At 38.5% G+C, this 15,857-nt stretch overlaps 1 protein-coding gene across 1 annotated transcript in view; it reads right to left on the reverse strand.

Moving 5' to 3' along the window:
• inppl1a (inositol polyphosphate phosphatase-like 1a) overlaps window positions 1–15,185 on the reverse strand; it is a 31,035-nt gene extending 15,850 nt beyond the window's left edge. Inside the window, exons 1-6 of the mRNA XM_027998819.1 lie at window positions 14,665–15,185; window positions 4,170–4,233; window positions 3,456–3,603; window positions 2,857–2,938; window positions 1,493–1,639; window positions 1,110–1,200 (exon numbers count right to left, since the gene is read on the reverse strand). Of these exons, the coding sequence (XP_027854620.1) occupies window positions 1,110–1,200; window positions 1,493–1,639; window positions 2,857–2,938; window positions 3,456–3,603; window positions 4,170–4,233; window positions 14,665–14,849 (717 nt within the window). The 5' untranslated portion in view covers window positions 14,850–15,185. The remainder of the gene's footprint in view (window positions 1–1,109; window positions 1,201–1,492; window positions 1,640–2,856; window positions 2,939–3,455; window positions 3,604–4,169; window positions 4,234–14,664) is intronic.
• Window positions 15,186–15,857: the final 672 nt, after the last annotated feature.

Genomic DNA, 15,857 nt, shown 5'->3' on the forward strand with positions numbered 1-15,857 from the left:
GTGTCAGACAGAAATTATTTAGTTCAGCAGAATACAAATCTATCTTGTCTGTATAAAATCATCTGCAAGGGTGAGTCTGAGGCAAAAGGTTAGATCAGCAACCAGAGTTTGCTTGTGTTCAAATCTTGATGGGGGACTATTAAGACTCCAGATTATGAGGTTGAGTTGTTTCATCACAAGATCAAAAGTGGATTGTGGTTTTAATTGAGCTATAATAAAGGTTAAGGTAAGGTTAATTCACTTGACAGGCCTTGTAGCTTCTGCAAACCGCTGTGACCCTGCTGACTTACTCCAGCTAACATTTTTACTATTTTTTGTGCCGGCTGCTAGTAATGTCTTCACCATTTTTAATTCCTCTGTGTGAGGTTTGACTCACTGCACCAAAGACTGGATGTTGATAAACAACTAGTCACAATTCAGCTTAATGAGGCATACAGCAAAACAACCAGTGTTGCAAAAAGCAAGTTTCAACCCATACATGTCGTCCAAATTTTAGTCAAACTTGGCTAGCCTACTGCATCAAAATCTTTTAAACAAACTTAAGATGTCAGTAGATGTCTAGTGATTTTTCACTGCAATTCATTGCTGTTTATACTTTATAACACAAAACAACAGTTTGAACAGATAAAGCATCAAGCATCTGGAAATTGTACAGAAGGATGGACCAGATCCTAGGGATCTGTAATTCTTTTCATTATCTGTTTCCTAATTTCTTGACATTATGGCACACAAGGAAGCAATAGGACTGAGGTGTTGCTTTAGTCCTTTAGCATGTGTAAACTCTAGAATTTGAAGAAACCATTTTTCTTGCATCTAGCAAAAAGAAAGAGTTTTGTTTATCTTAACTGACCTAAAACAGGTCAGTTTTAGGTCATTACTGATTTAATGTCTGGCAGTATAAGAAAATAAGGTTGTGTCTTTATACACAACCTTTTGAAGGAGCAGACCGTTTTACATAAAAAAATTATGATGGATGCTTTAAGAAAGCTCACTATAGGGTATCCCTGAGTCTTTCAGCAGGCTAATGATCTGAAAAATGTTATCACAGAAACCTGTTTTAATTCTCATCAAACAAGAACCCATAGCAACACAAAGATAAAGAAGCATACCTGTTGGATCATCTTAGTGACCATAAAAGCACTCTGCTGGTCAAACACTTTAGAGAGGATCTCCAGACCAGACAGAACCTTATCCACCTCCCTGGTAGAGAAAAAAATAAAGATTTTCTAATTGCTTTTAGACTTTTAATGCCATCATTTTCTTTATTTCAATTCTGCTGTAGGTAAACATCTTTTTAAAAACTCTAAATGACAAAGAAGCATGTAATTTATTTGTCTATGTTTCAACGTGCATCATGTACCACTGTGGCTAAAACAAGAGAGCAGCTGGGGAAGCTGGCAGCTCTGCAGGATAATTACATTTAGAGATATAAAGAGTGGCTCTGTATGGGTAACAGAGTATCTATCTGAGGAAACATGTCTCTGCAGCTCACCCATTGAGACGTTTGCAGGAGGCCACGAGTGTCTTGTTGAGATGGGGCAGGGAGGACGCTCCCTGCTTGACGGCCTCAAGGTCCAGTGCATAGCTGCCCTTCAGGTACTCGTGGGAAATGGTGCTCAGGCCGTTAGCTGCCAGAGTGCTGAAAAAAACAGGTTGAAGGCAAAGGAGGTTGATGTGAGTCACAAGATTTAAAAGCAAACATTTGTATTTTCCTGTCATGTTAACAACTATATGATAAATCCTCATGCCAGGATTCCTGGAAATGTTTACAGCAGATACAGTGGTATTCATTACCCTTTAGATTCATTCATATATTTTGTCATGTACTCCAATAAACTTTCATGTATTTTATTGGGATCAACCTTTTGCCTCACTTAGAACTGCAAGTCTTCAGGGGGTATTTCTTTACCTGCTTTCCATAACTACATACAAAGGCTTACCTGTACTTTTCAAATTAGCTCCAGCTTAGTCAAATCTTTTAAAATCAATTTCCAAGGCTCTTAGCTCTTTTGCTGCCTCTTGTGGGTTGACCCTGTATTTAACTCCATTCATGTTCTTATCAACTCTGACTAGGCTCCTGTCCCTGCTGAGAAAAGCAGGGACACTGTTACGTTTTGAGTTTTGCAGGTTGACCAGAAAGCTCAATTTTAACCAATTTATGGATCTCAGGAGCTTCTTAAGGCTAATTATTGACTGTTTTTCGCTTGTTTTGGTCATGAACTACAGGGATTCATATTCTTTAAACAGCAACTGTTATCATTTTGAAAGGCTAAGAAATGATTTATTTCCACTTCCCCTGAGATTTTGTTTTGTCAACCCAGTGATTAAGAAACTACAATAAAGGGGGGGAAAAAATCATGAATCATAACTAGTCACAGCTACTTTTCACAGCCAAATTTAGGCTTGCTCACTTGACTCTCTTTGACAAATAACAGAAATGCTGAGCAGAAACTCTGAGCCAATATATGCAGGTCTGAAGCGCTCTGTTACTGAACCGCTAACGCTTCTTCAAAGCTCTGCATCATCTGTGAGGAGTGTGGTTTCAAGCAGGATGTGGTTTATCTTCCAAAGGCAGACAGGACATGTAGTTGAGTGGAGGACAGGAGGGAGAGCGTGTCTCTCATCAAAAAACTGACTCTGAAACAGCAGTTATTTTTGATCTAAAAATATTTGTTGAGGTACTAATATGAGAGAGAACATGAAAGAAAAATGCAAAGTGACATTCTGTTCCAGTAAACTCTGCCACGTATTTATGTGAAGCAACAGGCTTCCTCTGTGCGCATTTGAAACACGGCTGTGTCAGTCATTCATGTCAGCAAGACAAAAATCAAACGATACGCAAATCAGACTTTGTACCTTTCTGTAGGCGTTTCAGGTCCAGGGGGAGTGGAGGTGGAGGCAGAGCGAGGGGGGAGGGGCGGCTTCTCATCCTCTCCGTCTAAAAGTTACAGAAATATATAGTTAGTTTGATAAAAAACTACAGGAACCTTTAATAATCCCTAACCTTTTATACATTCAGAACAACAAACCAATATATTTATTGGAATTATAAGTTATAGATCAACAGAGAAAGCAAGCTGACACACAGTTTACAAAATATTACAAATCAAACTTAGAAAGGTTTGGTCTGCGTTTGTTTTCGTTGTCAAAACTGTGACGATAAAAACTGATTTCGGCGTCCAGCCCGACCATGCAGAGCGCTTCGCCCATGAAGATTCAGTCCTCAAGGACAGGAGTTTTTGCCTCAAAAACCTTCAGAGCATTTCGGAAAAAAAAATGTGTGCATCGTTTCTCCTCAACTGGAGAATTAGACACCATTTCCTATTTGTGTATAAAATGAAATGTACATTAGCATAGTGGTTCTAATGTAACAAAATAGGGAAAAAGCAAATGGCATATGAATATAATGGTATGGTGCTGTAGTGACTGTGTATGTTATTGGTGTATGGGGCTACCTGAGTAGTCCCTGTCATCAGTGACAGCCGTCTCCTCCCTGTCCACGGCGTAAAGCAGGGTTGTGACCAGGCCCTGGTTGGGCTGCAGGTACAGAGACACCAGCTCAGGTAGCGTCTTAAACCGCTTCGGCTGAACGCCCTGGGACGTCTGAGAGGGAGAGAGGGGAGGATGAACACACAGACAAGTAATTTCCTGTGGAGAAATATCTCCATGAAAACATCCAAAGTGCTTGGCTACAGGTGGTCAGGCAGCCAAATCTCTGGTGACCCCTATTGTTCCATATTTAATGGTGTGTAAGCAAACGCAGCCAAGGGAGCTAAATATAATTCGATACAGGAAGCGGCATTTTGATAAACACCGAGGAGCAAACTGGAGGCTACAGAGGCAAAGAGAAATTTTCTCTATTACCAGGGCTAAAAAAAAAACCCCACTAGAAATCAGTGGAAAAGAAAGAAATCTGTCATGGTTTTGAAGCACCATCCAGTCGTGTGCATGTCCGTCTGTAAGTGAGGCCTGTAAGTGGAGGGAGAGTTCACAGCTGTTGGCCAGAAGGCACAAAGCGCCTGCTGTCTGCGTGTGGGTGTGTGTGTGTGTGTGTGTGTGTCCGCACATGTATATATTTGTGTAAGAGAGCTCAGAGCCAACACAAGCATCTATCTGCCTGCCACCTGTTGCCAAAGCACCACAAAGAGGCATGTGCGTCATCTTTGTACCTGCACGGCCAGAAAACCCTCCTCGTCTGGGAGGATTCTGTAGGTGTGGACGTGCTTCTGAAACCTGCAGGGACAGACAGACAATTAAACACACCGCAGACAGACTGATGAAGGGACAAGCAGAAATATTAAGAAATCAAGCAAGGAGATATTTATTTTGTTTCAGTCAAGGAAAACGTAAACTCGGTCGACAGGATTGTGTGTGCATGATTGTGTGTGTGTGTGTGGGGGGGGGGGTGTTCAGATTCAACCTGCTGCTGTCTATCACAGTTGTGACTGCCTGCTTTATCCTTACTGTAGCATGATACAGTAAAACAGAACCCCAGCGTTTATTCATTGAACTGTTAAAGAGACAGAACGAGGAAATAATAAAAAAATAAATAAAATAAATTGTTAAAATGTTTTGAATCACAGTGTTTCTGACTAAAAAAAAACAGGTCTGATCTCTTTTTATGTTTTCAACCAATCACGGATCAATGCTCTGATAGTACAACGTGCCTGCAGCCTGGAGCTGGAGAGTAATGATTTACATGTCTGCAGCTCGTGTCTGTTCAGTCGACTGGTCACATTATATGTCCAATTTGCCAAGCAAACACTGTGGCTGTTGTCGATTGGTGCAAATATGATTGTGTGTTTTCACAACTTCGGGCCTCAGCGTGGCATCCTAAGCAAAATGCTTGTGCAAAGCTTTCACAAGCAAGTCAACATTGTTCCTATTTACCCAGACTGTGTAAATAAGGAGGAAATGGTGAGAATTTATTCAGTTCTGATGTTTCGCCATTTTTTCATTTGACAGAAACCTGTGATGGTTTCAACTGACGAAAGCCAAACCAATACATAAAGCATGAAGTCAGTTATCAATCACCCAGTAAACTAAAAATGGCCCAAATGTTGCTGTTGTTTTAAATAGTGGGCAATGTTGAAAAACCCTCATCTTGTGTTAGATCTCAAAACTGTACCCTGTATCAAAAAACATGACACATATTTGTTATTTTATGGTCAATAAATGTTCTTTCAACAAAACCACAAGAAGAGATAAGTTTTGTATGTGTTCAGTTTCTAGATACAAAAAGGGATTCATCAAAAAATTAATCGGCAAGTCAGACCTTAAACGAAACCAGGAAGTGTCTGATAATAGAAGTCAACTGATGCAATTTGAGACCAAGAGGGCTATAAACCCAAGCATTATAGGTTTTCTTGATTTTTATTATCCATTGTGCATACAAAGAGTTCTTTCATAACTATATCCAAGTAACAGTGACCAATATACAAATGGCTAAATGCAAAAATACAAATCCAAAACACTTTTAACTTTACCCAAATTCTGAGAATAAAATCAGAAACATTTAACATCTTCAAATTAGCAGAGAATATTCTCTTCCATTTTCAGACTGTTCCTTTACCGACCATTGCTATACTTTCTTGTGAGACAGTAGTTATTGCAAAGGGTGCACTGCAGAACATGCAGTGATAGTGCAGCTTTAAACTGAGGTCAGAGGGACATAATGTGGAACTTAGACCAGAAGTTCCTTTGTTGAACTGATACATGGCAGCTTTTTGTCATACTGCTGCCTACAGCACTTCCATGTATGAGCTCAGAGCAACACTGTAAACAAGATAAATGTTGGTACTACATTCAACAGCACAATGAGCTGGAGGTCCCCTGGCAGTGAATCCACACTCTGCCCTTACAGCTGTATACAGCGGGGTTTGTGTGCTTTTCCTGCTGGCAGTGGATGAGATCCTCTGCAGCTCTGCGGAGTAAATGCTATTGTTTCTATAGCTGCAGAGTTAACACGGGAAGGGAGACAGAGAAAGAGAACAAGGTTTATTATGGGTTGGACACTTCACTGTGTGAGTTTACTGTGTGCGGTTCCTGTCAACAATAGGTTTGGGTCATTGGCTCTAATTGTCCTACTGGTTCCCTCTGGTACTCACCCTTTTCTGCCCTGCTCATACACACAGAGGTCTCTTCCATCTTCACCATCATAACTGCACAGTGTAGTAAAAAAGGATTTGTACCATACAGATTTCTTTTTTTATTTTATTGTCTTAGTTCACCAAATACGTTGCGAAATAATTTAAAAAACACAACCCCGAGATATCAAAAGCAGTCTCCCAATGAGAATTTTATTTCTTAAGGGAAAAAACAACAAGGCCCTGTGCGAAATAAGTGGTTGTCCTCCACTTTTAATTCTGGAATTAACTTTGATTAAACATATTTTTATGTAGCAAAGTTCACAACTTTTATACCCACACACACACATTTGATTACTATTAATCTCTTAAACAGCTAGATGTAGGCTATGAAATCTCTAAAACAACACATCATGCTCCAATCTCAAGCAAATCATTGACATTTATAAGTCTGAAAGGAGTTACAATGGCAAACCATCTCAGGAGTGGCCGGCTTACCAAAATCACACCAAAAGGGCAACAATGACTCATCTAGGAAGTCAGAAATGAACCATGAACATCTAAAACCCTCACTTGCCTTTGTTAAAGACAGTGTTCATAACGCAATAATGAATAAGAGACCATGGGAGTGTTTGACTTAATGAACCACTTCTGTTTGAAGAGAGCACAAAGGTACCATGTCTCACATAAAAACATCTCAATGGTCCTCAAAGTAATTTGGAAAAATCAGGAAGTTGTGTGCGTCACAACAACAGCATAAAACAAACAGTGTTATAGGAAACGAACATAATTTTGGTGGTAGTGTGATGGGGCAACTGTGCTCTTCAGCACCTGATCAACCCTACCACTCACCTTGAGTTTGGCCTCTTAGTGGTTAAGATCCAGATCAGGCGTGGTTATGAAATACAGATACAGTCCATCCAAAAACAACCAAAATATGCAATTGGAAGGCAGAGTTTATATGCATTGTACCTGAAGTAGTAGCACCTACCAAAAGCTACATACAACAGTTCTTTGCCATGTCAATGTACATGTACACGTATGTCATACCACATTTTCAAAGAAAATAAAAATGTAATATATTGTGCTGGTTTGAAATATTTACCAAGTTGACTACAGCAGCTATTCATATTTACCCATAAATATGAATATTTATGGGTAAATAAATACCCATAAATATGGGACTAGTGAGACTAGATTACATAGTCTCACTAATGTAATCTAGTCACCAAGTCAATTACAAAAATCAGTATTCACATAGACTTCCTTGCTCCTGGGTTCAGTTTCATGCAACACCCAACTGCGGAAACCTAACTGGATTAGGATCATCTAACGGAGAATCATGACTAAATAAGTTACAGCAGCAGGAGAGCAGCAGATGCCAGAGGAAACAAAGTTATAGCGGAGAGATGCTGACATGATCCTGCACCCATTTTTTTACAAATGTTTAAGATTGAAGAAGTTTTGCAGATCTTGTGATAAAATAATTAAAATGACTAGGTTAAAACACTACATCAGTGCATGACATAATAAATACAACAGAATTAAACCTCCACAAGACAGGCCTTACCTTCTTGGTGAGGAATGCTTTAACAGAAACATCCACATTTGAAACACACACAGAGCCCTGACACGTTAAGACGTGCTGCAGTTATATTGAAAACCACAACCCTGGCTGTAATAGAAATAGAAAATCCAATGTGTCTGGCACAGGCATTTCTTCGCTGTGCAGTTTTACTACTAGCTGGAATATCTCTTGTTAAAAGCTAAAAATAGATTTACGAACTTACTTGCTATATCACATTGTAGTGACAGAGATTTGAATGTTACAGAAGAGATTTCATGGGGATTGTTGGTAGAATATAATAAAATAAACAAAGTGCTTACAGATACATGCACCAGATTCAAGGAACTTTATGCTGTTTCCTCTGATTATTAACTAGACAATCATGCATGTAGACACAAAGATTTGCAGATTTAAATGCATATCAAGAGGAAGTGAAAGGCAAAGGCCTTCAGGCAGACCTCACCATGCCAGGACAAAAACTCTTCATACACTGTTGGCATCTCCAAAGCCCGTAAAAAGGGAAGTCGCAAGTGAAAGTTTAACAAAAATAATTTTGTGCTGAAAACGAGCTTTTAGCCAAGTTCAGAGCCGCATTTAAGTAAAATTGGTCTAGATTTGTATGGTAGAGAAGGAGCAGGGACACAGGACTTTGGTTGTTTTGTCCTTCTATTACTCAAGTCCATGAAATAACAAACCTGAGAGTCCATGTGCCACCCTCTCACAGGTTTAGTAGATTATCTTTCTGATTTGGAAAGCCAGAACCGGCGCATACGCCACACAGAGACTGCAAGAAGGACAACACTCTTCAGTGTGGATGTTGTTAGAGAGGGAAGAAGTCTATAAAGTAGCTGTTTAAGTAGCAGTTAGGAGGTCTAGTCTCTCAGATGTCTATGTTCAATTCAGGTTGCAACAGAGAGAGAGAGCAAGACTTCCACGTGATAATAAGAAGCCTATATGTTGATTTGAGCAATCTTGCTGTGTCTTATCTATTTCAGTATTTATCGCCTCTCTGTTAACCACACTTGGTGCTAATATACGATTTTAAAGACTGTTTAAAATGTCAACTCGGTATTATTTTGTCTTCGTTTTAAAAAGTTCAATCCTGCTTCACAGTACGATCACTGAGGTTTGGCTATAATCAAGTTTCAATGATTAAACTGGGTAATCAATAGTGATGGCAATAATGTGGGTAACCCAACCCCCATCTGTATCCACTACCTCAAAGTTCAGGGCTACACCACTTTTATGCAAATATAGAAAATAAAGCGATAAGCTGCTTGTCAGTCTTTTAGATTTGTTTCCTCACTACAGAGCGGATTCTGTCAACTATAAAAAACTCTGTGGTTGCCTGCGAGAGCAATCTTCATGCACCACCAATTCTAGGGAACTGAAGTCGCATCGGATTACTTTGATTCAACCAATGAAGCTTTCGCTTTTTTCTTTTTAGTTTTCTGTTTTGGTTGTCATACAACTAAAAGGCTATGAGGTATTTAACCACATGTTAACCACATAAATGCTCTTACTTCCTGCTGATGCAACTACTGCTCAGCTACGATCATTTAATAAAATACTTATTCTATTTTAAAGTTAGACTGTCACTGTGCTTTAAATATGTTATGAAAGTAAAATAATCAGTCAGATAATAATGTAGGGACAGCTGAATACTGTCTTTAGCAACTTTCTTCATAGTTGTTTCAGCTGTTAGCTTTACTGAGAATTAACTTTTTACTTTTTATTGACTCAGAAAGTGCACAAAGTTGAGTTTTTTTAAATGTAGAACCTAGAAGGTAAATTATATTTAGTTTTCTACATATTTTTAAAAATCAAAAGTTGAAAGCTTGGCATTGCGCATCTGTATTCAGCCATCTTTGCTCTGATACCCTAAATATAATCCAGTGCATCCAATTAACTTCAGGAGTCAATTAAATAGTAAACAGAACATTGGCAATGCTTCATGATGCCATGTCATATTCTTCACAAACAGAGCATGAGTGAACAAACAACATTATGAAAACAAGGCAGATCAGCATGACTTCATCTAAAGATAAAGATGCAGTGAAATATATAAATCAACATCTTAAGCTGTCAACAGCTCACTAATCCTTGTTCAGTCCATCAATGATTTGGACACAAATACAAACCCGCCAAGACAAAAAGCATGGTGGTGTTAACTCTTGAGGAGATACAGAGACCCACAGCTCAGATGGGTGATTTTACTACTGACACCATTACTTTTAGTTGGCAAATGAACCAAATGGCGAACAGATGTATGCCAGGCCTTCCAGATTACCATTTGTAGACAAAATGAAAAAAACAAAACATGGCACTCTTTCATTCCAGTCTACAATAACAAGCTACTTTATGGTAGAATATCTCATTAATTCCAGTTACATCAATTTCAATTTGTGGTTGTGTCATAAAAAAACCTGAAAGGTTCCAGTATTAAGAATAAGCTTGCAAGAACAGTAAACGTGAAGATAAAAAGTTGTCGAGTCAGTCAGTTTACTTAGGTAGACAAAGAAAGAAGACAGAACCTGAACAGTAAAATAAACTTTTTTGTGTGGTTAGTTCTCTACATATCAAACTTCTTTGGAACCTTCTTATTGTCATCACTTATTCGTCATAAAAATTATAGTAAATCAAATATAATTTCTTTTTCCCCAGGACATTAGCAAAAGTGAAAGTAGTTTCTGTGGCTAAATGAAACCGATAACGTGCAGTTGACTGAGAAGTTCATGGTTCAAAACTATTTCAGACCCTAATAAATAACAATATTAAAGATAGCAAGCACAATAAGAGAAAAGGTACAAATAATAAGAACTGAAAAAATGCAGGGACATGGAACTTAAATGTGTCTTAATATCCTGTTAGAGGCAACTCAGAAAAATATTTTCTTATTATAGAAAAAGAAAAAACATTACAAAGCAAGAATTAGTTGTGATTTTCTAACCGTTCTGGCAGTGAAAGAGCGATCTGCATTAGCAATATAAATGTGAAGAGACCAAGTCATCATAGCTGCTGTGTATCTGTGAGAGCTGATATTTATTGTATGCCTTCTGATGCTCAACGCCATTTAATTTCACTCATACTTAAGTGTCACTTTGATCTCTCTTTTGTTACAATCAATTAAAATAAGAAGCATGTGATCTTTGAAGCATTTCAGAGGGTTAGAGTGACGTGAGGAGGGTATGAGAAATTTTCAGCATGTTCAGCATGTAGCTCGGTGACGAACTTGGAGGTTTTTCACACCTACTGGTAATAAAAAAGGTTCTTTCCTTTCTCTTATGGCGACAAAACGAATTAAAAGGTGAGAAATGAGGGGTCTGATAAGATCATATTTTCCATTTTGCCTCAGAACTGTGCACAAGTGCTTCAGTAATCATTTATTTAAATGGCATTTAAACATTTTTATGTAGTTGATTATTTTATGAATAACACAACAGTGATACACTGTTGTGTTATTCATGCACATGCTGTATAAGCTGTAGTAGCATATTCTGCTACTACAGCTTGTAGCTTGTAGATGCTGCATATTCCATGTTAGATTTTTTCTAGTGGCTTTTTTAAATTTTAGAAGCGATATTTCTAATTGGATTTAGATCTATAGACTTTTCAGCCATCTGCATAACACTGGCTTCTATTTAGCTTTTAAAATATCATATGTTTATGAATGGCTACATAAAATCATTATCATCAAGACATTTATCATTCATATCATTGAATTATCACAGGAAGTGTCCTAAGGTAAATAAATGTTCTACTTTTACTTTCATTTACATTAATGTGCTATGTTAAAAAATGATATCACAAAGAACACAATACAATTGAAACATGCTTAATCTTAGTGGTGAATGAATTATGAATACATATATAACCACTTCATTTTATCTTCACAAAAGCAGTGGCTTGGAACAATACTATTCACTTTCCACATTTTGATATGCTACAGTTAAACAAACATGTCAGTGTTTTATCAGAATTTTGTTATAGATTAACATAAAGTAATGCATATTTATAAAGTAGAAGGCAAATGACAGTCTTATTTCGTAAAAATAATCATGTAATATTCTATGCAACTACAAACGAGTAAGTCATAAGTATAGAAGCAAGATTTAAATATTTACAATCGCTTCAGATACAGTCACTTCACTCAGGTGATCTCGATACCATTCCTTCTGACACTACTAGCACCTACACCTCCATTAAAGTGATCACTTATTTTGTAACATATTTTTTATGTTCTTTCTTTTGTAGTAATCAGTTTTCACTTTGGCATTAAAGAGTTTATTTTTGTAATTTTGTTTTTTAGTGAAAAGAGCCAAATGGTTTGTATCATGACTAATTTGTAAAAGCAATAAAAATGTTAAAACATTCAGGAGTGTGAACACTTTTTATGGAAGTAAATTGGGCAGCATAATAATGCTCCTCCATGACTTATTTCACACAACTGAAAAGCAGAAAGTGGGGAGTCTGTATTTTACCTAACCAATATTTTTTTATTTACAATAGACAGCAAATAATCAAGGTGAAGAAGATAATAAAGAGGTGCTTATATTCCTCTTTGAGCAGCAGTAAGACTGCCTGTCAGGTTCATTCGTCATTAATATAAAAAGCAAAAGTAGACAGTAAGAGAGAGGAAGGAAGACAACTAGGAACAAATGACATATGTCAGGAATGCTGTTGGTGAAAAAAAATGATGTGCCACATCCTCCCAGGAAATTTATTTTTTCTTTTCAGAAAAGAAAATGACCTACAAGAGAAGTGAAAGAGATCAAAAGTCACCATCTTTTTTTATAACACAAGAGATTGGTGTGAAAGAAAAATTGTGCTTTACAGAATCAGATGATATTCAGCAGTTTGCTTTATCCTACATACATCTAATCTAAATTTTAAAAACTGATGATTTAAAAAACTGAATTTATGACTAAAATGTGAAAATGTACTTTTAGAAACATATCTTTACAACATTTCTTGTTGCAAACACTTTTGGCTCCATCAGACAAATGAAAAGCCCTGCCGATGTGTTTGAATAGATCCATGAAAGTATAGCACAAAACGATGCCCTGCTAGTGTCTAAACACGCAACACCCCACAGAGCATGGTGTAAACTATTTGATAGGGGATGTAGGTCAAGCCAATGTCAGAACACTGAGTCACATGGCTTTGTGTTTCCTGCATTTATGCATTTTTTAAAAAACTTTGCGTGCGTACAGAGAGTCATATTAGACTCTATAATTTAACCATCACCTTTCTACACTTTATTTACCCCAGTTGGGTTATTTTCTGCAGTTAACAAGATGGCCAATTTAAGATTCATCTGCTTGTCAGGTATTCCTGCCTGAATAACGTTTTTTTTGTAATGAAAGTAAAAACATTTCATCACTTTCTTGAGTAAGTAGGCCACCAAAGTCCAACTTAACAGACGTTGTGCCATTTCACAATCCACTCTGCATTGAAGTACATCAGTTCTCAGACCTGATGTACTTCAGGTCTGAGAACTGATGTACTTAGCAACTCAAGTACAACTGACTTCAGTTGCTAAGTCAGACTATCTAACTTAGCAACTTTATTTTAATTCAATAGGTAGTTAACAAAAAGATTCGTGTAAAGTACTACTGCAAAATAAAAGCTAGTTTTGGTAATTCAAAAAAAGGTTTGAAAACTGCTGAATGCTGAAAAGCTCAGAACTACAATGGACAGAGTTGCATAACAACAAGTATCACAACTGCTCTGTTGGGACATACTGTCAATATGTTCCTGTTCTTCACAGTCTAGTATCTTAGTATGACATAAGGCTATGTGTAACTCTTTAGCATCTGACTTAAATTATAACTACAAAGAGCAGAAAACCTCTGTAGTTTTTACTTATCTTGCTTTTCAAACAGTATCCTCACATGATGCCTGTGTAAGCATCATGTCATATTCTATAGATCTAGTATGTGGAGCATCTGAAGGCTCCATTTTGGGCCCACTTCTTATTTGCTGTGCATATAGGAGAGATTGAATAAATTACTAATAAATTCCAGGAGATCTGCTGTGAAAACATCCTTCGATTGAGCTCTGAGAAGACCTGATGTCTGATCACTGGTAAAGAGAGCATGCTTCCTTTCATCAAGCAACAGACAGAAGGAAAACGCAAGATTAGCAAACAGAAAAGCAAACATCCCGGTTTTAATGTCACAAACTCGAGGTCCACAAACTGAGTCGACTTGTAGTCCCAAGAACCAGATATAGAACTCAAACCTTAGCTAAAGAGCGAGCTTCCTTTGTTTTTATGTTGTCTTCAGAGTATCATAGTGCCTTTCCTTAAGATTGTTTTAAGGGAAAGCTGGGTTCTGTTTTTCATTGATCAAAGATGATCAATGAAAAATTGTCTGATTCCAATCTCTAACCGATTGATGTGTGCATTTCTACCAGATATGACTGGAAACAACTTGGTGGAGCTTGCCTTGAATAATGAAAAATGGAATCTGTGGACTGAATAAGACAGCTCATTGAGCTAAAATAAATCCCAAAACTCAATGCCTATGCATGTTAAATGTTCCTAAACGGGAAATCAAAAGATTGCAGTAACTCATGAAAGCGTGTCACCCTTTCCTTCCTATCTACAACCATCTCCAGAGCCCGAGGCCGCCTGCAGCAAAGGATCCTGTAAAAATAAAAAGGGCGCTGCAGGGAACCACATCACACAGAAGACAGAGTGGGACAGCCCAGAGGTTTGGGCCATGCTGGAGTCTCACTGCTGGCCAGACAGGCTGTGCCTCTCTCCCACTCATTTCCCTTCAAGGAGAAAGTAAACACAGGCTTCACCTACAATTTCATCACATTTTCTGCAGCAGAGCGGGTTTATTTATAACTTATACAAGCCGAACTCTGCAGAGTAATAACAGACTGAGGAGTGTTTCTTTTAAAACTAGGCTCTCTGGGAAGCATATGTGATCTGGCTGAGGGCTCCAAACACAGTTTAAGCTAAAACAAAGATAAACAAAGCAAAAAAAAGAAGTTACTCACAGCACACACAACGCGTATGCACCGTTGACACTCTCGCTGTCCCGCACCAGAAAGCTGCCGTCTCTCCCCGCCCGGGCTAACAGCTCCTCGGCCGCCGCGCGGCTAAGATCCCGGTGGTACCACATCGGCGGAGCGGGCCCCAGCGGAGAAACCCCTCCGCCTCCGCCTCCTCCTCCCCCGGCCATGGCCACAGCCCTTCAAACCGGGTTCAACTCGAGCCGCTTCCCGTCTTCTCCGACAGAGACAAACAAATAACAACAATGCAAGTCCGAAGAGGGAAGCTGGGAGGGTCGGAGGAAGCGGAGAAAAGTTAACGTTATCCCAGCGGAGGCAGCGGCGGGGCTTCAAGCTGCTAATCTGTGAAGTTAGTTAAGACTGTTTGCGGCTGCTCGCCTCAGTTCCTGAAAGGCGCAACACCCTCCTCTTTCGCTTCCCAGTCCCACGGAAATCAGGGTATGTAAATCCACGCAGGACACAGGGCAGAAACAGCGGGGCACCAACACACAGTCAGCAGCCGTGGCGTGTCAAAATAAAGCGCTTCCTGGTGGGAGGAAACGCTTTATTTTGGAAGTTGCACTAAGAGGGTATGTTGAAGGGAGCTGGTGGGATTTTCTCGAGTTTATTTCTGGTCGGCTTGATTCAAAAATGAGTCTGGAAGGATGATGGAGGAGACGGAGAGGAAGACAGGAGACGACACAAAGGCCAGGACGCATTCTGCATCACATTCAGTTCAATTCTCACTGGAGTGCTAGGTGGCTCAGTTGGTAGATGCATGGGTTCATGCATCATGTGCAGAGGCTGCAAGGTTGTCCGGGGTTCGATTATCATGTGTAATCTTATTTTTAATGCGTTAATTCAAATAGTACACATTTTCTTCATTTTGGTGCTTTGGTTGTATGTTGGCACAAGCTGGCACCTAATTATGCTATTTTTTTTTAAAAAAATAGCATGGTGTAGTAAGGAAATAGGAAGACTAAAAGGATTATTCTCTTTTGCATGAGTGTACACCATGCAAGTCTTTTAAAACTTGCTACTTATTAATGTGACAAGTTTAAAAATACTTTTCAACTTGCTGGATGATGTTAATCTGGATAATTTTTGTTTAATTTAAATGCTAGATATAGTCCCATATTAGATTGATCTCTAAGTTAAATCCACTTTTAGTCATATTGAAAGAAGTTAACAGAAAGATC

This window comes from Xiphophorus couchianus, chromosome 18 (genome assembly GCF_001444195.1).
Source record: "Xiphophorus couchianus chromosome 18, X_couchianus-1.0, whole genome shotgun sequence".
Taxonomy (NCBI): domain Eukaryota; kingdom Metazoa; phylum Chordata; class Actinopteri; order Cyprinodontiformes; family Poeciliidae; genus Xiphophorus; species Xiphophorus couchianus.